Source organism: Malassezia sympodialis, genomic scaffold (assembly GCF_000349305.1).
Source record: "Malassezia sympodialis ATCC 42132 genomic scaffold, msy_sf_11, whole genome shotgun sequence".
In the NCBI taxonomy this organism is placed as follows: domain Eukaryota; kingdom Fungi; phylum Basidiomycota; class Malasseziomycetes; order Malasseziales; family Malasseziaceae; genus Malassezia; species Malassezia sympodialis.
This window is the reverse complement of record NW_017387809.1, coordinates 391,352-415,666: the sequence shown is the minus strand read 5'-3', so window position 1 is coordinate 415,666 and position 24,315 is coordinate 391,352. Positions and strand designations below refer to the sequence as shown.

Below are 24,315 nucleotides of genomic sequence, written 5' to 3'. Positions count from 1 at the left end.
TGACCGTGTCGGGCTCCGGCTCGAAAATGACGATGCTCGACTGGAGGGACGAGCCACTCGTGTCGTCGGTGAGTGCGGCGTCGCCGCCGGCGTAGTGCGCGGGCGGCGGCGGCGGCTCGGCGTCGTCGTCAGCGTACTCACTGCCGACATTTCTCATCGCCTCTTGCTCGCTTGCCTGGGTTAGGACGGCCCAGCTGGGCGGCGCGGTCCAGCCCGAGGCGCTGGACGCGGACGCAGCGCCGATCTGGGGCAACAGCAGGGGCGGCGCAGCGCGCGGACTGCTGGAGCGACGCTCTTCCGTAGACGCCTCAGTAAGGCTCAGGCTCGTGCGAAGCGCCAGAGAGCCTGGAAGCGAGCCAGCCGGCGAGTAGTGGCCATCCAGCGACGACGACGGGCGCGGCGAGAGTGTAGCGCTGCCCGAGCCGCGGCGTGACGAGGATTCGGACCCGGCCAGGTTCGCGCGCGCTCCATCTGAGAGCACGCGGGGCGTCACAGGGGGCAGAGACACGTTGCCCGTGCTGAGACGCTCCCCCCCCACGCTCTCGGTCGGCATCAGGCGCGATGTATCGACAATGTCGTCAATATTGTCCAAGTTCGTATCGAGGCGGATGCCCTGTATGGAGCCCGTCGCTGAGTGTGACGATTCATGCGAGCGTATCACGTTCAGTGGCTCGAGAAGGCCCAGTGGGCGTGCATCGCTGTCGACACTCCAGCCGTCTACGGGGCTGTGGGTCGAGCGGCGGTGCGTGCCGCGCAGCCCTCGCCCCACATCGCTGCGGCTGCGGCTGCGGCTGCGACCCTCGTTCGACGAGCGGAATGGGTTCCATTTGCGTCCTTCGCTCGGTCCCGACACGCGACGCCCAGTGTTTGGGCGGAAGAGATGAAGTGGGTTCAGCCCGCGGCGCACCGGGGTGGTGGCTGGCGACACTTCGTCTACATCGCCACTTTCCCACGGCGACACCGCATTCGTAATTCGGTCCTCTTCGCTCTTGAGCTGAACGACATGTTGATCAATGATGCCGTGGGGGGCGCGCCGTGCAGACGAGGCCTGCGGGGCGTCGTCCATGGCGAGCGACAGATCGCGGGGCGACAAGTGGAGGTCGACCCAAAACAGGCGGTGCGCGGCTAACCTGCTTGTCTGTGCCTGCGTGGCGATGAGCACTAGCGGCGGGGACAGCAATCCGCCTGGCTTTAAATATGTGGGACTGGTGCGTTACTTGCTGCTAATTCCAGGCACTTGCTGTAGGGAGCGGGCTGTTTATCGGCTCGTCCTTTGTGTTTAAGAAAAAGGGCCTGCTCGCCGCGCAGCGAAAGTATGCGGTCACGGCGGGTGATGCGCACGCGTACCTCAAGAGCCCGATGTGGTGGACGGGCATGATCATCATGATCTTGGGTGAGGTGCTCAACTTTGTTGCGTACATGTTTGCTGACGCCGTGCTTGTGACGCCGATGGGCGCACTGTCCGTCGTGGTGTGCGCGGTGCTCTCCGCTATCTTTCTCAAGGAGCATCTCACGCTCTTTGGCAAGGTGGGGTGCTTTTTGTGCATTGTCGGCTCAGTGATCATCGCAATCAACGCGCCGGAGCAAAAGATCGACGGCAACATCCACTCGTACGAGCATCTGTTTATTGCGCCGGGGTTCCTCGCCTGGCTGGGCATCTGTGTTGTGGCGGCGCTCGTTCTCATATTTGTCATTGCGCCGCGGTACGGAAAAAAGAACATGCTCGTGTACGTCACTGTGTGCAGCGTGATTGGCGGTCTTAGTGTGAGCGTCACCTCCGGTCTCGGCTCGGCGATCATCCTGTCGATCCGGGGGTACAACCAGTTCACGTACTGGTTCACCTACTTCCTGCTCGGCTTTGTGGTCGTCACGCTGCTTGTCGAGATCAACTACCTGAACAAGGCGCTCGAGTTGTTCAACACGGCGGCCGTGACGCCGACGTACTATGTCCTGTTCACTGCAGCCACCATCATTACCTCGGTCATCCTGTCCCAGGGACTGCACGCGAGCCCCGTGGCGATCGTCACGATCGTTTTTGGCTTCCTCACGATCTGTGCGGGCATCACGCTCCTGCAGCTCAGCAAGATGGACCCCGAAGAGCTGCAGCAACAGCAGGGCCTGGATCGCAAGTCGTCCATGCTCCTGAGCGTTATGGAAATGGGCCGAGAGCTCGAGAAGCAGCACGATCTCATACAGATCGAGGACCCCGGCGTCGACACGATCCGCGGCGGCATGGGCATCGTCGGCAGCATCATGCGCGCGCGCACGGTGCGCCGCGCTGCATCACAGCAGACGCGCCCGGACACCTCGCTCGAGCCGCTAACAACCCACGCACTCGGTCACGACATGCCGCGGTACCAGCTGTACGACCGCCCGGTGTCGTTCTCGCCTGAGGCGGACCACCATGTCAAGTTCACCGAAGGCGCCACACAGCCACATGGACACCATGGCGAGGCGCTCGACGACGATACCGAATTCAGTGGGCCGCGCCTATCTCCTGCACACGACGAAACGCATGCACTCGTTCCCATACTTGAAAACGGCCGGACCAAGAGTCAGCGCCGCTTCACGCCATCCGCGATGGGGCTCGATGGCGATGTGGGCGCTCGCCCACCGTCTGAGGACCGCTCTGCACCCGCATACAGCCTCGATCTCCCGCCTATCTGGGGCACAAGCGAGTTGGAGGGCGACGATGACAAGATCGCCTCCCCGACGGGGATCGTTGACGAGTACTGCGACCTGTCCGAAGAGCCGATCGAGCTGCGCCCTGTGCCGCTCAGCCCCCGTACGCGTGAATCGCGCTCGCGGAGCCTCCAAAAAGCGCCTAGTGCATTGGCCAAGTTCCGCTTCCGCAAGAGCTCGCGAGATCGCTCAGCCACAGCCCGGCCCAGTTCACCGCCAGGCCCTGGCACGCACTATGCGTCTGAACAAGTCTTGCTGTCGGCGCCGGCGCCGCGGCCGTCGCCAATCTAGCCATATGTTTCTATAGCATTCATTCCTCACGTGGCCGCCGTCTTCTTGGAGAGCGGACCGAGCTCGCCGTGCTCATACTTATAGCGCTGTGTCAGTTGTTACTACGCACCAAGAGGCGCAGGCCCTGCACGCCCTGGGCAGTGGCATTAGTCAGGTGGCATGCAAACAACAGCATATTGCGCGGCTGCACACGCATGGCAAAACGCATAAACACACACGAGTAGAGGAACAGCGTTGGCGTCATGGTGGACGAGATCAGCGTCTCATCTTTCTTCAGATCCGCGATGGCCGCAAGCGGCAAGCCCCAGTTGGCCACCGGACCCCAAAAGTGTGTGGACTGTGTTAGCGCATAATACCTACAAAGAAGTACTCGCGCGCAGCAGGCGAGCGCAGCCACGAGACGAACGATGACATGACCGCTATCTAGCGACGGCGTGGCGGCTGCGCTCGGGCACATAGTCGCATAAATCCACAACATCCAATGGCGCCCTTCTGATGCAAAGTCATCATTCCACACACACTATCAGTCTAATTATTCATGCACGCTTGGTGCTGGGGCCAGCCCGGAGCACCTCCGGCTTCACCTCCTTCTCATACTTGACAAAGGCGTCCGAGAACATACCCGCGAGCTTCTTCAACTCCGCCTCAAACGCCGCCTTGTCAGACCAGGCCTTCGAGGGGTCGAGAAGCTCTGTCGGCACTTGGTTCACGGCCTTCGGCACCTGCAGGTCAAACACACCCGGTGCAAAGACCTCGAACTCAGCGTTAGCCAGCGAGCCGTCGTGGATCGCGTCCAAAATTGCACGCGTGTACTTAAGCGGGCAGCGGCGACCCACACCGAACTTGCCGCCGGTCCAGCCCGTGTTCACCAGCCACGCGTTGCACTTGACATGGCTCATGCGCTCAGCCAGCATCGTCGCGTAGCGCTGGGGAGGCAGCACAATGAAGGGCTGGCCGTAGCACGTCGAGAACGTCGGCGATGGCTCCACCACACCATCTTCCGTGCCGGGAGTCTTGGATGTGTAGCCGGCAATAAAGTGGTACTGCGCCTGCTCCGACGTGAGCTTCGACACGGGCGGTAGCACACCGAACGCATCGCAGGTGAGCATAATCACGTTCGACGGCTGTGCGTCCGCAATGCACGGAATCTTGGCGTGAGGGATATAGTGGATCGGGTAGGCGCAGCGCGTGTTCTCCGTAATGGACGCGTCGTCGTAGTCGGGTTCACGCGTGTCCTTGTCATAGGTCACGTTCTCGAGGATGGAACCAAAGCGAATGGCTTCGAAAATCTCCGGCTCCTTCTCGGCGTTCAGGCCAATGCACTTGGCGTAGCAGCCACCCTCGATGTTGAACACACCGTGGTCCGACCACACGTGCTCGTCATCGCCAATCAGCATACGTGAGGGGTCCGCTGATAGAGTTGTCTTGCCGGTACCCGAGAGACCGAAGAACACCGACACATCGCCTTTCTCACCCTGGTTCGCCGACGAGTGCAGCGACAGCTGGCCGTACTTGACAGGCATCAGGTAGTGCATAACCGAGAAGATACCCTTCTTCATCTCACCCGCGTACTCGGTACCCAGGATGACCATCTCGCGACGCTTGAAGTTGATCTCCACCGACGTCGACGAAGTCATACCCGTAGTGAAACGGTTGGCAGGGAACTGGCCAGCATTGTAGATGATAAAGTCGGGCTCACCAAAGTGCTCCAGCTCCTCACGTGTGGGGCGGATCAACATGTTGTGCATGAACAGGGCGTGGTAGGCACGAGCGCAAATAACGCGGACCTTAATGCGGTAGCGGGGTTCCCAGCCAGCAAAGCCATCAAACACGTAAATGTCCTCACGCGTGTTCAGGTAGTCGATGGCGCGCTCGCGGTTGATCTCGAACGTGTGCTCATCAAGCTTGATGTTCACGGGACCCCACCAAATGTGGTCCTTCGAGGTCTCCTCGTACACGATACGCTTGTCCTTGGGACTGCGGCCCGTCTTTTTGCCGGAGAAGTTGATCAGGGCACCGCTGGACGAGATCACGGCACCTTCCTTACGGATAGCCTCTTCGTACAGCTCAGCCACTGACATGTTGCGCTTCAGGGACACGCGGTCCATATCGAAACCTGCATCCGAGAACATGCGAATATCCATGCCAACGAGAGGAGTAGCTTCGTTGTGGTTGGGGAGTTCATCATGATGATTGCCGGGCGATGTCATATTGTAAGACGTAAGTAACAAAGAACAGCTCCACTCGACGTTGCTCTATATATACGCTAATTGCTCTCCAGTGTCGGCGATCTGGTTTGGTTAGCCGGGGAGCTCCGGCCCTATAATGCCCGTGCACGGCTAGGCTGCAGTCCGCCACATGGGGAATCGACACGATTTGTCACTTGACCCCACAAAATCGGAGTAAATCGGAATCAGTTCCCCGCACCGGCCTGCTTACGCCTGGATAGCTCGGTCACAGGCACGCTTTGTGAGTGGCACGAGCGCGTGTTGCCCGTGTCCGGGGTTCGGCCGATGCTTAGTCATTGGGCAGAGGCGAAGCGGATTTCCTCATCGTAGCTGCACGTCGTGGTCGCCCGCAGCAGACGACGCAAAGGCGCTGGTCCATGCGGCTTCTTACTCACAACTTGCTTGCCTGTCACGCAAAGGGCTGTGGTTCATCGTCGAATAACTTCCCTCTCAAGCTTCAAAATGTCCAGCTGGAGCTCATTGAGGCGGAATATAACGATACGTTCCTGAAAGGCTTCTTGCCAAAACTCGCCTGGCCCGCTTTTGTATCGACCGCGCGCGATGTACGTTCCTTTTCTCGTCCTAACAGAAGCTGGGGGACACATCTCTTCCTATGGATCCCCCCAACTTCCTGGAACAGGAGCCGGATGAGGCCTTCCTCCAAGCATTGCATCATGTCCTCTTACAGGTACGTTCAGGCGCACTTATGCTCCAGCTACATGTTGTGGAGGGAGAGATGGTCTGCCCCAACTGTTCTCATACGTATCCTATTCGTAATGGTATTCCCAACATGCTCTTGGCCGAGCATGAGATTCCCAAGTAGCACGACTGTTGCACGTGATGTAGTCCTCGAGTGGAACCACAAAATGGGCCAATTGTTCGTACAGGTACACGGCTACATAATCGGCAAAAAATTCCCTACCACAAAGCCTGGTAGCTCAAATGGATCACGCTTAATCGTAAAGCACCAAGTACAAGGAATAGATTTGCCAGACGGAGAGAATAGCACACACTTGGTCATGACTGACTGGGATGTGTTCTCAAAGGCGTGATTGGCGAACATTTCCCAGTAGTTCAACACAGACTCCTTGTCCATAAACTGATAGATGTATTTGCCGATAAGATCCTCCTTGGACCATTGGGTAAGCATACAAAATTCTGTGCCCACAAGAGAAATCTCACAAGTTCGACGCCAAACAACAGTGGGCGTCCCTGAAAGAGAAATCAGTTTTTCAAACTCGAGAATCGTGCGCTGAAAGGCACGCTCCACAAAGATTTCGTCCTCTTCACTCAGCGGCATCTGAAGGGCAATCAAAGAGGGGCGGTATATAGCGAGAGCACGCACAATGCGCAAAACATCAGCCTTGTCATACTTCTGTGTCGCATACTTCAGTAAAATGTGGTACCCCTCGGTGTACCGAAAAGGTTCCGTCTTATCGCGATATACCTTCGCAACACGCTGCCTCCACACAGACTCAGAGTTCGGATCCTGCTCAGGCCGTCCACTTTGGCCGCGCCGGATGCCTGCTTCCTGCGTAGGCAATGGTGGCGCCATCACTGGATCTTTCTCTAGGGAGGATGGACCAACGCCCGCATGTCCGAGCAAGGAGGACTCACGCATGTTCTCTCCACCTGGAAATGACGAAGGCATAGTGCCAAACTCACCCGGGGACTGGCCCAGCATTGACTGCAAAGGCGACTGCTGTTCACTCCAGCCAGAAGCTCCCAGCGTGTCTTCGCCCGAGTGAACATTGTTGACATGGGTATAGCTATCCATCAGGTCCATAGCCGGTACTGAAGGAACATCAGGCGAGTCACTGTTCATTTTGACATTGTCCACGTCGTGCAACATTGACGTTAGGATTGAGCTTTCCAAAGAGGTAGAGTCGAATCCCAAGGCGGAGTTAGACTCGAATGAAGGAGGCAGCGAGGTGGCTGGATGAGATAACCGACCCAATGAACCAGATTCTTGACGAAGATAGCCTGTTGATGATCCATGCTCATACAGAGTTGCAACTGTAGTGTGATCTGGACAGCCACCATTTGCTGGTCCTCGCGCGGCCACCTTATTCGGTACATTTCCAAACACATCATGAGGTTGTACAGACGTGTCACGGGCGAGAGGGTGGGGCATCTTGGATGCTCAACCATTAGTATCAAAGTACGTACGCATTTCATCTTCCTCCAGAAGATACTTGGCCTTTTTGCGATAGCCATCGACACACTGGTCTGCGAGGCCCTTTCGAATACACCGTTGACACGGTCGCGCTGCATGTGAGAAGGGATCTACACGTACAGTCATCACAGGTTAAATGCGCTTTTTGGCAATGGTAGCATGCGCGACTCGCCTTTTTTCGACGCGATGGGCGCGTCTGTATATCAGCAGCTTTAGCATCTGCCGTGGTCCCGATCTTAGAATCCATATTTGGCTTTGCTTCCGCTGAACCTACAGCTAGGGGCTCGGATATGCCTCCTTTTATTTCATCTGCCATGAACGTCCAGAGTGTTGGTACAACACCGAACACTCTATCAACCCAGTCGACGGCAAGTCCAGCCCAATGTGGGGCGCGAAGCAAGAAATCAAATGAAAGGGTTTTTATGCAGGCAATCGCGACTTGCTGAATTACTGGGAATTACACAAGACGGCCCGTTCATCGTTTCTACTTTTCAGACGGTCCCATCGCGATCGCCACGGCAACGCGGCGAAATATAACGTCGTATGATATCTTTTCTAGCTATGTAGTACCATGGGGAAATTAGCAAGGAGAGATAAGGGCATAATGCATGCACTTTTCGCCCGTACCAATGGATAAAGACCTATCGTCAGGGTCGAGCATTTAGCGACAATGGCCCCATAGGAGATCAAACCAACAGTTTTCCTCTCATGACGAGTCACTTTTGCATCTTACACCCATTAATACACCAGTTAATGTCCACCATGGCTGGACGGCTTCTTGCCGAGCTTCTCCCAAGCGCAGTAAACCACAAACGCGCCCACACCCAGAGTGAGGCCTGGGAACATATGGCGGAAGTAGAAGCCATGAGAGAAAATAGGGTGCTTGCGCCAAGCCTCGCGCTTAGCCCAGGGGTCACGGTAGAGCTGAGACATAATGGATGCGCCTGTTCTGTGGAAATAGTCATTCACAAGAGATAGACCAGTAGCACAAGTCATTTCATGTTATGAATCACATCAAAATGTTAGCACGATGAACCAAATACACCCATTTCAACGTACCGTGCACAAAGTGTAGCTACCGTTCAGTGGCACGGAAGCGCGAACGGAGACGAGCCGACCCTGTCCAACTCACTCACGTGACCGACGCGTGCTCCGCGGTTGAGGTGCGCGCAAGGGCTTCCTTCAAGCCGACAAGCCGTTCATTTACGCGTTGGAACTGCGCGTCCTTTGTATGCGAGGGGACGATCGTCATGTCAACCAGCATGCGTCCCAAGAAGCAGATAAATAGCTCCAAATATATCAAGGAGGAAGAAGATTCTGACGAAGATATGCCTTTGAGATTGCAAACTTCCGCCGAAGACTCGGATTCTGACGTGCCTGTGAGCAAGCAGATCCAGCGGAGGAATAATATTAAAGAAAACAGCTCAGAAGAGGAGGAGGAACCGGAAGACGAGGAAAGTGACGAAGAAAGTGACGAAGAAAGCGACGAAAACGATGACATGCCGCTGTCGGGCAAAAAGCGAAAACAAGCTTCTCGCTCGAAACCCAAGCAAAGCCAATCTAAAGCTGACATCGAAGGCGGTGGAGAGCAGCGATGGAACACACTCATTCACAAGGGTCCTAAATTTCCTGAGCCCTACACCCCTCTTCCTAAGGATGTGACGCTACGCTATGATGGTATGTGTCTTAAGGTCTAACAAGCAGGCCATAGCGTTCCCCTACCTCCTGAGTCAGAAGAGGTGGCTATGTTTTACGCCGTCAAACTCGAAACACAGCATGCTTCGAATCCGATCTTCAACAAGAATTTCTTCGAAGATTTCCAGAAGTATTTGAAGCGGTATCCCCCTAAGGATGGAACGAAAATTAGCAAGTTTGAAAAATTGGATTTCCGCGACATGTTCAATTACTGGCGCTCTCTCAAAGAAGCTGAAGCAGAGAGAAAAAAGAGCATGGCCCCATCTGCTCGAAAGGCGGAACTGGCAGCACGAAAGGAAGCTGACAACGAATACAAATTGTGCCTAGTAGATGGCACACCTCAGAAAGCAGGGAATGTCACAGTAGAGCCGCCAGGTCTTTTCCTCGGTCGGGGTGCTCATCCCAAGGCTGGTCGGGTCAAGACTCGTATCCTCCCCGAACAGATAACCATAAATCACAGCGCAGATCATCCACCCCCTGCTCCTCCCTCAGGCCACAAATGGGGCGAGGTTGTGGAGAGAAAAGATGTTACTTGGCTTGCCCTCTGGCGCGAAAACATTAACGGAAGCTTTAAGTACGTCTTCCTAGATGCCTCGAGTAACTTCAAGACCGAATCCGACCGCGAGAAATTCGAGAAAGCACGCCGACTTGATGCTTGTGTTAAGCAGGTCCGATCTGACGTTTTAAAGAATCTGACATCGAAAGACCGCGTGGATCGCATGGTTGCGACGATTGTGTGGCTCATTGATAACTTCTCACTTCGTGCTGGAAACGAAAAGGGAGAGGACGAAGCAGAGACCTATGGCGTATGCTCTCTCCGATGCGGGCACGCTACATTAGTACCACCAAACCGGCTCAATCTATCTTTCCTGGGTAAAGACTCTATGAAATTTGAAGAAACCCTCACGATTAACAATGTCGATGTCTACAAAAACATTGCTATGTTTTTAAAGACTGACGGGTCCAAGGTCAATGGCGTTTTGCAGGAGAAGGGCCCAGACGACCCTATTTTTACGGCGCCTAAGGTGCGAGGCGACAAGATGACACCGTTGCCACCTGATGTTGTCAATCAATTTCTTGGAAAATACATGAAGGGTCTAAGTGCAAAGGTGTTCCGTACCTACAATGCCTCTGCCACATTCCAGGGCCTTCTCGACCACACTGAAGAATGGCTTGCGACGCGTCCTACTCCGCAAGAGCGTGAAATCAACCCAGCTAATCTTAGGATTGCTTACAATGAAGCAAACCGCCAAGTGGCTATACTTTGCAACCATCAAAAAACTGTCAACCATGTTAACCTCGGAAAATCCCTAGACCGCACAAAAGATAAGATCTACGGCCTAAAGTACGACATTTATAAGGAGCAACAGAAACTGTTCACCTTCCACAAGGGTGCTGACTTGAAAAAGGACTACCCGCCCAAAGACTACCCATTTGCAAAACATTGGGCCTTAATTCTGAAGGAACCTGACTTTGATAAGTCACGTATCAAAGAGCATGAAGAGGCGATGATCCAAGCCAAAAAGGCGCGGATGATCTCGGCCTTTGAGCGGCAGGAGTCGGAACGTCGGTATCAGGCAGAGCAGCGCAAATCTACAACGAAAAAGCTCAAGGAAGAGGAGGAAGACGTCAAAATATCTAAGATTTCTACTAAGACTGAGCTAGACGCAGAGTTAAAGAAGGTCGATGCTCATTTGAAAATGCTCGAACGCGAGCGTAAATCAAACAAATCCGAAGCTGCTTCATGCAATGTTCCCTCTGCTGCCAAAAAAATCCTAGGCAAGTTTGAGGCTATCAAGAAACAAGAGGCGGAGCTTTTGAACAAGCACAACACAAGTGACGTGTCTCTGGGAACGTCGAAGATGAATTACATCGACCCACGTATTACCGTTGCTTGGCTGAAGAAGTGGGACAAGAAGTTGCAAAGTCTGACACCAACAAACCCTATCAAACCGCTATCAGACTCAAACAAAACAAGCAAAAAAGTAAAAAAGGAGCCTATCACGGCCGAAACTGCTGCTGCAAGCGAGAAGATGGAACTTGATCTAGAAATTATGAATATTGGTCAATTCTTTCCGATGACTTTACAAAAGAAGTTCAAATGGGCGTCCTTTGATGATGACAACAAGCCGCTTCCTCCTAACTGGACGTTTGTCAAAAATGCTGACCAGAAAATGCGCAAATTAAGTAGTGCTGAACGTAAGTAAGGGGACCAGTGAGAAGAAGTGCGTGTGGTAGCAACAAGAAAGTAACTCTGCCACTCTCTAGATAGGAGTCACTACAATTATGTTACTCGAAAGTATAACCTCCAAGGAACGGCAAGATGGCCGAGTGGTCTAAGGCGCAACGTTAAGGTTTCCTTAATTCCTAAGCTACTAGCTTCCGTTGTCTTCGGGCGTGGGTTCGAATCCCACTCTTGTCACATTTTTGGAAAATTTTTGCGCTCGTCCTGTACTCTACATACGTGTCGCGCACAATATACGCAAGCTGTATAGCTATTATTACACTTAAAATTGTTGTCTTTGAATAACCTAATGATACCTATTGTTACACATTTTTCTCCTCTTCAGGTAATGAAAATGGGTCACCATATACAATTCCATCATCAAAATCCATTGCATGGCAAAAATCACAATGATCGTAGATGTATGAATCGGACGGGACGAACTTCATTGAAATCAATTTTGTCGATTCTTGCTCCATGGGTTTTATGGCACGGTACACATAAGGCACATGTGTAACAGTAGAATCGCTTGGCTCGCGTTCTTGAACAACAGAACGGCGCCTAGAGAGATCTTCTTCCTCACTTGACCCGCTATCGTACTGTCGCTCATGGATGGCAGTTTTCTTTCTTTTTCCGCTGCGACGAACAGTCGATTCAATGTTAACAACAGATTCTGACGAATCAGAATTATCAGAGTCATTTCTTTCAGCATCATCTTCACGATCAGAAGATTCAACAGATCTGCGAGATTTGCGTTTTGTGCGCAACCTTCGATCTTCTTGCTCTGAATCACTGCTTGAACCCTCCATTCCTGTTGACTGCGACGCCATCCGAGTCGGTAACACAGGAATTTTTTCCACTTCATTGTCATATATCAGTAGATCCAATAAAGCAACCACATGTTCCGGCTCTAATTCAGTATCCGTGAGTCTAGCTCCTCTAAGATATCGATAAACGCTGTGAGCAGTGGGAAGATTTTGTGTCTGTGACACTGGGTATAAAGCCGACGATTTTCCATCCTTGGGCCATGTTCTGGCCTGAATAAATCTCAAACAGGCCATAGAAAGCTCGTGGATAAAACCTGTATCAAGCTCATTATCAGTATACCATGGACCACCGGACAGCTCAATCGAAGGCGTCAGGTCATATAGCATATATATTTTCCGGGTAGGAAACTTGACTGACTTGACAGATTTGACTAGCTGCTTTTGTTCAAGGAGACGAAGACATCTTGTCATTACTGTTTGATGAAGGTTAGTGCGCGCCTTAATTAATTTAGTCCAAATGCCTTCATTCTTGGCCTCCTTGATATGATTGTAGATAATGAGTTCATTGGAGTCCATCGTTCCCAAAATACTTGCCTCGCCCTTTGAAACAGCCGCATACTGGATACCTCTGGGTCCTTTCTGAGCATTGAACAAGTTCTTTTTCAGCAAACCGTTGATTGCGAGAAGCTGATCCTCGATTGGAACATCGGCAAACTGGGTTTCTAACTGATTGCCCGTCAAAGTACTTCCCTCAGAGGCCAGTGCTGCCGTATGGATTCGCTTCTCAAGCGGCGTGAGTCCTCGCAAGTCTTGTGATGTCTTCATAAGCAACCATCGATTCAAATCCGCGATGCGTAGGTGATACTGCTGTCTCAAGATTAGTCAGCATGGTCCCCATTTACGTGTTCTTGTTCGCTGATGGCAACTGATTTGAAAGCGAATGTTATGTCCAATAAGACGACCTAGTTAGGCAAACTACGAAAAGTCACATTACATACATCAATCATTGATAATGAAAAAAACATACTAGAACTGAGGATCTTCAATGGACTAGGTCAGATATCACTGCTAAACGTAGACAAACTTTGTCGCTGAAATTATCCACTCATACATAATATTCTGACCCCCCGATTTGTTAAAGTGGCGAGATAATTTTCTGATAATACTCCCTTAATGCTTTTCACTCACAGGCTTCCTCGTGGGCAGAGTATCAAGTGTGAGCAGCGCACCCAAGTTAGCCACTCCAACGAAAGGATTTTTTTTTTTTCCTCTGACGGCGTTTGATGAGAGCGTTTTTCATTCGTAACGTTTTTTTGGACACACAGAGCACAACCAATTAGCGAGAGCAATGTCATAGATGATATTAGTCATGTACCGATTTAAGTCGCAATAGTTAATTTTTACCTGGGTACGAACCTTAGTTGCTAAGTTTCATTCAGGGCGCAGGTTTGCTTTTTGTCATCATCATAGGCTCTATGATTCGTCTATCTACCATGTGGTTGGGATATTTTGCCCAAGTTGCCTAATGCAATTGAATGCATCTTATTCCTGAAGAATACAGTTAGTCCAATTATCGCTCGTTCTATGTAAGGTGATGAGGAATAAGCCAAGCCGAGTTCGTATCGGTTAGTTTGTCTGTCGGTGAACGGACCCAGAGAATTTGCTAGACAGAGCGGACACGGATAGTCACATTATAGTCAACGAATTTTCTTCATATACCTCATTGTAGCTTAACCAGCTTTACTGGCTTTAAAGGGATTCGGCCACTATGGTTCAGAGAGAGCCGATCCTAGTTGAGCCAGTGATCGATCCAGCCGATGGCACCTACCACGACGTGAAGGATCAAATTCCTGTGGATCCAGAGGAGTCGAGTGATCCAAGAGAGCCTCAAAAGGCGTTCATCAAAGACTCGTACCCCGAATATGTACCTGTTCCCGTGCTAGGGAGGAACAGCCCTGAGGATGACTTGCTAACCTTGAGTAGTGGCTCGAGTGAAGCCAGTTCAGTGCTGGGGACTGAATCTAGTATTGGGCATGAATCGAAGCGCTCCAACTTCTTTCAACGCCTCCAAGCTAAATACAACGCTTCCAAGCTAGCTGTCTATGGTACATGGACTAAGGAGAACCTGCAATACATCTATGCTTTGATCATCATCTTCGGTTTACCTTTCGGTATCTGTTATGCAATTCCACAGACAGGTCTCATCTATGTCTTCTGGATAAGTTCTGGTGCTCTTTTCCTGACAACACTTTGGTTGGTCATTGAGGCTCTGGGCTCTATTCCTCATTGGTACTACATCAACAAGCTGCATCGTGAAGCCGGAACGGATGATTTGTGCAAGAATATCGGTGCTATCATCTCCGCCTATCTTCCAAATGAGATTGATACGATCGAAGACTGTATCCGGGCCGTAATGAGTGTGGATTTGCCCGAGGGAACTCAATTTCGTATCCTGGTTGCTCACAATGGCGGCAAGCCTGAACAGGTCAAGTACTTGCGCAGTATTATTGCAAGTTTGGAGCCGCCTTCTGGTGTCACTGTCCAAGATCACAATGTGTTGTCCTCTAGCTCTAAAGCTCACAACGTAAATTCAGCCATCGACTACTTTGCGGAAACTAGTCCTCCTGAGGTTGTCGTCATGTACGATGCCGATCATCAGCCGGCCAAACACTCTGTGATCCATGCTCTTCAAACTCTCAAGCATCGCAATGCGGATCTTGTGCAAGGTCGCTGTGTGGTCTCTCGTGGTTCAACAAACATCGCTGCTGAGTTTGACACTATTTACGCGGTTAACCATGCGGGTGGTGCATTCGTGCGTGGCTTTGGTATCTTCGGTGGAAGCAATGGCTTTTGGAAATTTGAGCTACTCCAGCGAATTAAGATGGACGACACGATGCTTACTGAGGATGTGGATTCCGGTTTTCGTGCCCTGGGAAGCGGTGCCAAAATTGAGTTTGATCCGACTGTGACCTCTCACGAGGAATCGCCCAGTGATCTAAAGGGTCTTATGAAGCAACGAGTGCGTTGGTCACAGGGTTGGAGTCAAGTCGGCACGCGTCATTTACGACTGCTTGTTAACCCTCGGTTATCCTTGTATCGTCGTTTCATGATATTTCTCATGCTCCATTGGCGTGAGCTTTTTTACTACCTAACCCCGTGGATTCTTGGTGCTTGCGTTTATTCTTATGCCCGTGATCACCGCTTTGCGTGGTATCTATTCCCTGTCACGGGTTTCCAAGCTGGTCAGGGTCCTGTCTTGGCTTTGTTAGCCGCTTGGCATGTGCGACACGAGAGACATCCTGATTTGAACTTGAAATCATACATCAAGTATCTTATTATCTCTCCTTTCTATGAGATGTTTAAGAATATAATCTGCTTAATGGCACACTACCGTAACGTATTGGGCCTCACGAAGTGGAACGTTACAGCCCGCAAGAAGGTGGTGGGCGCTCCCGAGAAGAAGTTCGACCTTGTCGACGAAGAAGTGGCGGTTCCTACTCTAGCCTACGACGAGAACGACGAACCAGATGTCACAGATCCTCAAGATGGCGATGAAGAGGAAGAAGAATTGCCTTCCAATGTGCCTCCCACGGCGCCTCCGCCATCTTACGTATTTGCAAGTGGCCTTGATCAGCATTCCTCTGACGCCACTAATATTCAACATGGGACAGCTGATCTGGACCAACTTGAACGCGGCGAACTGAAGTCTGACATGGGCGGACACACAATGACAAGTACAGATTTCCATTCAAGCGAGCCGAAGGATTTGAGTTCGGCCCACGAATTGGGACTTAGGGTACCTGCAAGTGAAAGTGAACGTGAACTAACATTCTCAAACTCCGACATGACTATTATCCCTGTTCAAGAACCGATGATCTAATACGAACAGCTTCCAACTCACAAGTTAAATCAAGGACATTGTATTCAGGCACGCAGCATCGTTGTCAACGGCTCATGTCTTTATATCCCATAATGGTCAGTTGCCTGGATGCAAATGTGATCGCTGCGAAAGTTCAATCATCCCTTGTATAAACAAACATACGAAACAACCTAGGATTTTCGTAGGCTATTTTTTTTTTCCACTATGCTTTTCGTTGATTATACGGGTTCATACCCTGCGCGACCGGTCCCTTGACCAGACAATGGCTCATTGATAGTCCTCCGAATATGCCGAAATGCATCTTGTGCCATGTAGGGCACTTCGCGCCAGAAATCACGGTGAGGCAACAGATCCCAACCGTTAGATCCATAGTGAGTGTAATTGTACCAAACACCAATTCCCAAATACAGGCCAACCACCGTGATGATCACCCAAAATAATGACGAAAAGAAGCCATGCTTTTCTCGAAATCGCTTTGAAACGTAATTAGTACATTCGCCTGGTATTGATAGAGTCAAAGACAATGTGCCCTTATCTTGGCCCACATAGTCCAGTTTTCCAGACTGCACGTTTTTGGATGAACATTCTATATTCAGTGCTGTGGACTGAAATAGATTAGCCCAAGTCGTCCCTTGAATATTTATTCCCAACTTATTATTAGGGCGAGAATGCTCGACCCAGGATTTTGCTTGAAGGTCACCACTGACTGATTTACCAGCAGTGATAATTTGTTCCACCCTTTCGCTCGTTCCACGTCGATTTTTTACAATTTTGCAAACATTGGTATTTTCAGAGCATTGATCTAAAGGATCAATCCAAGGAATCAGTTCTAGTGGTTTGCATAAATCTAACGTTATTGTCGTTATCGTTGTTGATGGCGGGGTGTCTTCCTCTAGCGTAACATTCAAAGGCCCGTTGGCGAAAATATGGCTTAAGTCTAAGATTGGACCCTCTTTTCCAAAAACAACATTCTTACAGTCAAAGGCATTCACATGTACGAATGCTACACTGACGGCCAGGAATAGCTGTAACTTGCCGACGAGACGGGGCCACATGCTAATCGAGAGAACGGCGCAATGTGGAGGGGAGGGGCACTGACTCGACTATCAATACAGGGCTACTAGTTCTCCGGAATGCGGAAGAAGGTAATCTCTTGTTGTTTAAAGTATCGGCGACTTTCCTCATCAATCAATACCAAGTTGAGGTAGTAGCGCGTACTGAACTTCTTATTGACATCACGGAACGTTGGTGTGAGCTCAAACCCGCCAAGAAATAGACGGATCGGGATGGTTTCTCCACGCACCGGGGCACCATCCATGATTTCAAATTTAGTGATTGTCTCTGATTCATTGTACTGATTCGGAGCAGAGCCAGTTGTCTCGCGCCTTATAATTGAGAGCTCCATATGTTTGATCTTGATGCGAACGAGCAAGAAGTAAATCTTGCCTACAATTACATCTTTCAGATGGTACTTGGACTTGTTGTATTCGAATTCAATGTGCAGACAGTCCTCAATACCAACCTCCATCTTAATAGCATTGTTAGAATCGGCAGGAAGACGGAACGAGTGGACCCATAAATCTCGCTCACGCACGACATCGGACATTCGACGGCCAATCGTGACCCGCAGGTAATATCTCAATTTGACATTGATTCCGTTATAGCTCTCATACAGCTTTTCGACATTTTTGAATTCAAAAGGAAACGTTTCGGTATCGCGAATCTCTCCTGGATCAGCGAGTTCCTGCACCAGGGATAGAAATTCATAATGGTTTCCGCGGTCATAGAACAACTCTGTTGTAAGCTATCTGATACCCACCAATGGATCCGATAAATTCAATTTTTATACCTTCATGCATCAATTTCTTAGCATTTCGGGGCTGAATAACCACCTGATGGTCAGAATCTCTTTTTTCGTCCTACGCACGGTCCCACTCAATGTTTCTCCGTCCAGATAGACAGGGAATACCTCCGTTGATGTACTGTCTGTTTTTATTTCAACAGTCTTTCTGTCATGCTCATCATCTAGCCGGATATCAATGTCGATAGGTGACGAGAAGCTGAATAACGACGTCATCCGATGCACGCGTCCCTTGGCAGGCTGCCTAGAGTCAGTGCTGCCGTCGCAACACCACGTAACTCCTAGAACGCATAATTCCTATATGTGACCGGTATATATGATACATGTGCGAGATTGGGCTCCGATAAGTCGCCGAGACCATCTTGATAGCCCAACGAGCTCATCGCGATCACTCACTGCATCGCAGCAGCTGGACGAAGGTGCAAAATACCACCAAACACCGTCATCAGCTCTGCGCGGGCCTCCCACAAAGGCAGAAGTCCGACAGCCACAATGCTCCAGAAGAGCCAAATCAGGCCTAGGTAGGTCCATGCCCCCAAGCCAGCCGGTGTCCAAACACGAGCCGATGTAGCGATGGCCGGAACAATGACCACAAGAAGCACAGAGCAAATGACTGCAATAAATGAAACACGCTTCACCGTAGCCTCCATCACGACTGGATCCAAGCCGGCGGCACGAACATACTCGATGTTGTCCACACCAGCGTCGCGCTGATGAGTGTATGTTTCGATGTCAGGCTTGCTGCTGCCCATCTCTGAGTCGTACTGCTGCTTCTCATCGGATGGTACAGGCTTCATGGCGTCTTCATCGCGCTCCACCAAAGCATCCAGGGGAGCATTGAACGCGCGCGTATCGGCAAACGTATAGTTTTGAGGCCAGATGAGACTCCACACCACCGTGATAATGGTAGATACGAGCAATGAAACGAGATTTCCCGCCACGAGAGGGTATTGTTCACCCGTGGTGTCCACAGTCACTGAGTTGTACAATGTCCCAGCAGTAACAAGCCAGGTCATGATACCCAGGATACAGCCTCCGACCATACCTGCGACGCAACCCATTGAATTGGTCTTTTTCCACACAAGCGAGCCAAAGATAGGGAAGACAGCCGGTGCCACAGCAATACCCATCATGGTATAGAGCCAGCCAAGACCAATGCCCGCGTAATTCCAAATAAGACCGAATATGGCCATGATCAACGCCCACAAGAGGACAGCACCATGAGTAATCCATTGGATATGCTGTCCCTTAGGGTTCGGATGGATGTAGACCTTCCAGATATCAAAGGTCAACACTGATGATACGGCAATTTGCTGCGCAGACGTAGCCGAAGTCACCGCCAAAAAGAGCAGAATCAGCACAGCCACTGCTCCTCCCTTGCCAGCGATAGCGACAGCCACGGAAGGAGCAGGAAGCCCTGCCGAAACTTGAGCATCATTCAACAGGGCCATGCTCGGATCTTGTTGCGACAGCGCCCGCGCAGCCAAACCCATGGTAGTACCGAAAACAAATGGAATGGGGAACCAGGCACTGCCGCCAAGCAAAAAGCCACGCGATGCTGTAGTGGGAAGCGATGCAATCGAGCGCTGGTGGTACGACTGGTCGCAGAAGACCGTTGCCAGGTTACCGCAAATGTTAATAATGCCAAACAAGAGACCTTTCTGCGACCGGAGCGTGAGGTACGAGCCAGCCGCGTTCCCATCCACAGGGTTCAGTTCCGCCGCTTTATGAAGAAGCTCCACCATCTTGCCCAGACTGCCAATCTTGCCGTTGCCCGTCCAAATACTAAAGAAAAAGTAGAGGATTACAACAAAGAGGCCCAATGTGTGTGTATAGTCTGCAATAAATGTGGCACGCAGACCACCCGTGACGGTATACACGGCCACACTTGTTGGGATAAGGAAGATGCCGGCCAGGATATGCAGACCAGTCAGGTCTTTTACGACCGCGGCACCGCCCAGAACAAGTTGCGAAGACACAAGCAGATTGGTTACGAGGGCGAAAACCATGAAGACAGCATGTACTTTCTTGCCGTGCCTAATGCGGATGACTTCTAGGAAAGTCGAACAAAAAGGAGCGCAGTTCTTGATCTTACAAGCCATAATAGCACACAAAAGGATCTGCAGCGTAGCACCAGCAGCGTACCAGTACGCTCCTGACAAACCAAAGGTATATGTAGTGGCGGCACTCTGGAGGAGTGTAGCAGCCCAGGTCCAGGCAGACACAATGCCTGCCGCAACCAATCCTGGCTTAACGGAGCGGGAAGCAGAGTTGAATTCTTCCACAGATTTGGTGCTGTGTTCCGTGAACCTGTTTTGCAGGAACGTAATGATCATCATCAGGCCTGCAAAGGCAAAACCCAGGCCTACGACGACAGCCCATCCAACACCGACGCCAAGCACTTGGGCTGGATTTTCACTCATAATGAGAAGAACTGAAGTGGTGTCCCTGTGACTGCTGCTTCTTTATCAACATCTCCTCTTATCGCAACGAATTGGCGTCTATCCACATTAGGGGCTTGCAGACCAGTCCTTATCAATGACTTGGATGGGACCTGCTCATCAAATGTTTGATTTACGAGCGTTCATTGGTTTGATTAAGACGATGAATAAAACACCCAAGGGACAGAATCATCGAAACGGCGCCCACCTTTCAGATTCGCGCGCATCGTATCAGCGCTCTGATTGATTACCTTAGCGTGTGCATGTTGTCGTAGGAACCTTTCGTCTTAGGGTATCTTCAAACTGGACAGGCCAATAGGTGTTTTTTCAACAAGGCTCCATTGTAATATAACGTTGCGGAGACAGGTATCTCTGCACTGAAATATTGGTTTACTCTCGAATGCCAAGCCACGCTTGTGCCCGCAGGTATAGCATCGAGTCATATAGGTGTCGATACCGCTGAAGACGTCGGATACGTGCATTCTTCTACAGCATGCCTCGCGGTCACATAGATTAATATATCTGCCTTGAGGGATCCGGTATTTCTAGATCAAGTCACAGCTATGGTACAAGGTCCTGTACCTAGTACAGGCATAAAGCAGCATGACGCATGCGCCCCTGCCTTAGCGACCGCCACGGAAGCCGCCGCGACCACCGCGAGGAGCACCACGGCCGCCGAAACCGCCGCCACGGCCGCCGCCACGCGCACCACCGCGGCCACCGAAGCCGCCGCCACGAGCACCGCCACGACCACCAAAGCCGCCGCGACCGCCGCGACCGCCGGGGCCGCCCCGTGCACCACCGGGACCTCCGCGACCAGCAGGGCGCTTTTTGGGACCTTTGATTACCGACTTGGGCTTGGGCAGGAAACGCTCGATCGGCAACATACGGTCCGACGCAATGAAGACCGAATCCTCAGCCTTGAAGGAGGTAGCCACCACACCAGGCTCCGTCTTCACAGTAAAGTAGACCTCATTGATAGGCCCAAGAATCTCATCGACCTTACCAATCTGTGTTTTGTTTTCCAAAAAGATCGGAGCATTGAAGTATGGCACATGCTTAGGGTCGGTACCTGAGCAGAACATTTCGCCTTCCACAGCATGCACAAACTTGCCAAACGGGATAATGCTAGCAGGCGGACCCACATTCGCCATACCACCACGGCCACCACGGCCACTAAAGCCGCCGCCGCGACCGCCGCCGCGACCACCACGGAACATCTTAACTGGACGTCGAGCCAGTCGACGCTGGCATGGGCACAAAAAAGAAAAATCACGTGATTATACTACGAGGCTCCCGCCGAGGGCGCTGGAGCCGGGACCGGCGCGGCCGCTGGGCCCTGCGCGCTCTTCGCACTGGCCAGGTCTGAGCGGAGTTGTTCGCCAACCTCAATGTATTCAGGGAGGACTTCTGGGTTCAGAAGAGTCGCCTGGTTAATAGTGCTGATAGGAGCACCGTTGATCACTGATATTAGCGAGCTTCGACGTAAAACGTACACTTTCTCACTGGCACCTCGACGCGCTTTCCATTAAGGGTCTTGGGGCAGCCACCCACACGGCGTATATAGGCAGGTACGTGGCGCGCACTGCGCTGTTTGCGGATGAGGGCTTTTGCGCTGGTCACGATAGAGTCCCAGTCTGCATCCTCAGCCACGACCAGGAACAGGACCACCACTTCATCGTCCTTGGCAGGCGTTTTCAACGCAACCACAAGTGAATCGGTAATCTTAGACAGAGGTGAAGTTTCAGATGTAGCCTCGGAGCTCTCAAGCACTTCGTAGATTTCTGCACTGCCAAAGCGGATTCCACTAGGATTGAGAATACCGTCGGAGCGACCGAGCATGATCAGACCACCACGCGGAGAGCGCATGACCAAGTCACCGTGGTACCACACGCCTGGGTACTGGGTATAGTAACTGTCACGGTAGCGCTCGTTGGGCTGGTGCCAAAATCCGAGCGGCTGCGCGGGAAAAGGCTTCTTGCATACCAGATCGCCCTCGACCATGTCGGGCTGAGATTGGCCCTGAGCGTCGAACACATCAACATCCATACCGAGACCAAGGCACTGAAGCTCACCTGCATAGACTGGTAGACTCACGTTGTGGTCAGCAAAGAGCGAGCAGAGATCTGTGCCACCCGTAATACTGCCTACCATGACCGGCCGTCCGACCAGCTTCTCCGCATACAGGTACAGCTCGGCACGTAGTGGCGAGCCGGTCGACAGAATCATGCGCACTTTGAGCTTGTCATGCAGTTCGGTAGGTACATAGTTGCGGCGCTCGATGAGTGACAAGTAGGCAGCCGACGTGCCAAACACGGTTATACCCAGTTCCGCGGCGCGCTCCCAAAGAATACCTGTCGGGAAGGCTGGCGAACCGTCGTACAATACCACGGAGCAGCCGCCCAGCAAAGCGCCCACCAGCCAGTTCCACATCATCCAGCCTATCGTAGTGTGCTGGAAAAAGACATCTTCGCGCGTCAAGCCACCGTGCAGCAGATGCTCCTTGCCAAACTGAATCAGCATGCCCCCCGCGCGGTGAGTGATAGCCTTGGGTTTTCCGGTTGTGCCCGACGAGAACAGGATCCACAGCGGGTGGTTGAAGTCAAGCTGCTCGAACTCGATTGTATCGCTGCCTTCTCCGCTGGCGAGAAAGTCCGACCATAGGTGGCGCTGAAGATCCCCATCTTGGGCCATGGACTCGACGCCCGTTTTGCGTTGCTCTTTCTCAGGATGAGAGCCACCATAGGGTACCACAATCACATGCTCCAAGACAGACTCGGACGCATGCAGACGAGGACGCTTGGTCTGACGCTCACCGTCCGCCGGCTCTGCCTCTGTGTCGGGCTTGGACCGATCCGCCAGCAGACCGACGATCGTCGAGTTGAGCTTTTCAGTATGGTCGTGGAGCTTGCCGTTGTACAACACGGCATTGACGCTAAAAAGAACGCGGGGCCGCACTGTCAGCAGACGCTCCAACACGCCGGCCGTGCCAAAATCGGGGGCCACACTCGTCCACACCGCGCCGACGGCACTCGAAGCGAGGAACGCAATGAGGTTTTCTGGCGAGTTACTCGAGTAGCTGGCCACCGTATCACCCGGCTTGATTCCCAGCTTTCGTAGCGCACGCGTGGCAGAGGCTACATGACGACGCAGCTCCCTGTAGGTCATGCGGCGCGTATCGTCCTCGCGTTCTGTGCAAGCGATGAGAGCCACGTCATCGTCACGACCGTGCTTGAGCAGGTTTTCGGCCACGTTCAGGCGAGCACCCGAAAACCATTCGGCAGGTGGGAACATGGGCGCATTCTCTGGGATCACTTCCACGGCAGGCTGGCTCGCGACAATTTCCATGTCGTCCCACACGGCTTGCCAGAAGGGGCCCGTGTGTGTGATGCTCCATTTGTGCAATGCTGCGTAGTCTTGAAGGTCAAGTCCATGCTGTTTATTCACACGCTCACGGAAGTGATCTATACGCGTTTTTCCCTGGGGAGGCGTCCATACCTTTCGGCCCTGCACGGCCTCTGACGACATTCTGGTTGCGGGCGCGTCGAGCGGCACCAGGCTGGCCGTGTCTTTGGAAGTCACGTGATATCAACGGCGCAGTGCATGCGCAGCCCGTGCATAGCGGGGAAAGGGAGTGTAGGCGGAAGTGATACTAGCACAATTGTGCTTGTCCGGCGCGTCCCACCGATGGTCTATGGACGCGCGTATGACAACATCCATGTCCAAAAACGATTTGTTCTACAGCCATGTGGATTCTCCCTCGCCTCCGCGGCTCTTGCCGCCTAAGCGCATAGATTCTGAGCATGATTCTCCGCGCAAGCCTAGCACCTTTGCCGTGACCCGGCCCGTGCGTCCTCAGCACAGCAAAACTCCCTCATTTGGGCGCATGTCTGTTGATGAGCGTGAGACAGAGAAACGACGCATTCGGTCCGAGCAGAACATTGACATTCGCGTGTTTCTCGAGCGTGCCTTCAAGCTGGGTGAAGGACGGAGTTCCGAGGTTTACTTGGGTGCCTATGCTCCGCGCTCGCATGATCAGACTACCAAGTCAGTGTCTTGGCAGCTGTGTG

At 52.1% G+C, this 24,315-nt stretch overlaps 9 protein-coding genes and 1 pseudogene across 10 annotated transcripts; 3 read left to right on the top strand and 7 right to left on the bottom strand.

Annotated features, from left to right (window-relative positions):
* Nucleotides 1–1,154: 1,154 nt before the first annotated feature.
* On the top strand, nt 1,155–2,973 carry MSY001_2507 (uncharacterized protein; the record flags this gene model as incomplete). Its single annotated transcript, XM_018884366.1, has 2 exons — nt 1,155–1,208; nt 1,234–2,973. The coding sequence occupies 2 exons, from the start codon at nt 1,155–1,157 to the stop codon at nt 2,971–2,973; spliced, it is 1,794 nt and encodes a 597-aa protein (XP_018741032.1).
* Nucleotides 2,974–3,064: 91 nt separating this feature from the next.
* MSY001_2506 (uncharacterized protein) lies at nt 3,065–3,387 on the bottom strand (the record flags this gene model as incomplete). The annotated part of the gene is made up of 2 exons (XM_018884364.1): nt 3,065–3,310; nt 3,334–3,387. 2 exons carry the CDS (start codon nt 3,385–3,387, stop codon nt 3,065–3,067), a joined length of 300 nt encoding a protein of 99 aa, XP_018741031.1.
* Nucleotides 3,388–3,509: 122 nt separating this feature from the next.
* MSY001_2505 (uncharacterized protein) lies at nt 3,510–5,183 on the bottom strand (the record flags this gene model as incomplete). The annotated part of the gene is made up of 2 exons (XM_018884363.1): nt 3,510–4,760; nt 4,806–5,183. The coding sequence occupies 2 exons, from the start codon at nt 5,181–5,183 to the stop codon at nt 3,510–3,512; spliced, it is 1,629 nt and encodes a 542-aa protein (XP_018741030.1).
* Nucleotides 5,184–6,096: 913 nt separating this feature from the next.
* Nucleotides 6,097–7,475, bottom strand: MSY001_2504 (uncharacterized protein; the record flags this gene model as incomplete). Its single annotated transcript, XM_018884362.1, has 2 exons — nt 6,097–7,335; nt 7,371–7,475. The coding sequence occupies 2 exons, from the start codon at nt 7,473–7,475 to the stop codon at nt 6,097–6,099; spliced, it is 1,344 nt and encodes a 447-aa protein (XP_018741029.1).
* Nucleotides 7,476–8,639: 1,164 nt separating this feature from the next.
* On the top strand, nt 8,640–11,279 carry MSY001_2503 (uncharacterized protein; the record flags this gene model as incomplete). Its single annotated transcript, XM_018884361.1, has 2 exons — nt 8,640–9,054; nt 9,112–11,279. 2 exons carry the CDS (start codon nt 8,640–8,642, stop codon nt 11,277–11,279), a joined length of 2,583 nt encoding a protein of 860 aa, XP_018741028.1.
* Nucleotides 11,280–13,831: 2,552 nt separating this feature from the next.
* MSY001_2502 (uncharacterized protein) lies at nt 13,832–15,943 on the top strand (the record flags this gene model as incomplete). The annotated part of the gene is made up of 3 exons (XM_018884360.1): nt 13,832–15,082; nt 15,479–15,797; nt 15,930–15,943. 3 exons carry the CDS (start codon nt 13,832–13,834, stop codon nt 15,941–15,943), a joined length of 1,584 nt encoding a protein of 527 aa, XP_018741027.1.
* A 1,188-nt stretch (nt 15,944–17,131) lies between these two features.
* On the bottom strand, nt 17,132–17,471 carry MSY001_2501 (uncharacterized protein; the record flags this gene model as incomplete). Its single annotated transcript, XM_018884359.1, has 2 exons — nt 17,132–17,160; nt 17,183–17,471. 2 exons carry the CDS (start codon nt 17,469–17,471, stop codon nt 17,132–17,134), a joined length of 318 nt encoding a protein of 105 aa, XP_018741026.1.
* Nucleotides 17,472–18,196: 725 nt separating this feature from the next.
* Nucleotides 18,197–20,227, bottom strand: MSY001_2500 (annotated as a pseudogene). Its single transcript is given in 2 exon segments — nt 18,197–19,959; nt 19,969–20,227. Coding segments are annotated over 2 exon segments (2,022 nt in total).
* A 641-nt stretch (nt 20,228–20,868) lies between these two features.
* Nucleotides 20,869–21,465, bottom strand: MSY001_2499 (uncharacterized protein; the record flags this gene model as incomplete). The annotated part of the gene is made up of 1 exon (XM_018884358.1): nt 20,869–21,465. The coding sequence occupies one exon, from the start codon at nt 21,463–21,465 to the stop codon at nt 20,869–20,871; it is 597 nt and encodes a 198-aa protein (XP_018741025.1).
* Nucleotides 21,466–21,530: 65 nt separating this feature from the next.
* MSY001_2498 (uncharacterized protein) lies at nt 21,531–23,773 on the bottom strand (the record flags this gene model as incomplete). The annotated part of the gene is made up of 2 exons (XM_018884357.1): nt 21,531–21,709; nt 21,742–23,773. 2 exons carry the CDS (start codon nt 23,771–23,773, stop codon nt 21,531–21,533), a joined length of 2,211 nt encoding a protein of 736 aa, XP_018741024.1.
* Nucleotides 23,774–24,315: the final 542 nt, after the last annotated feature.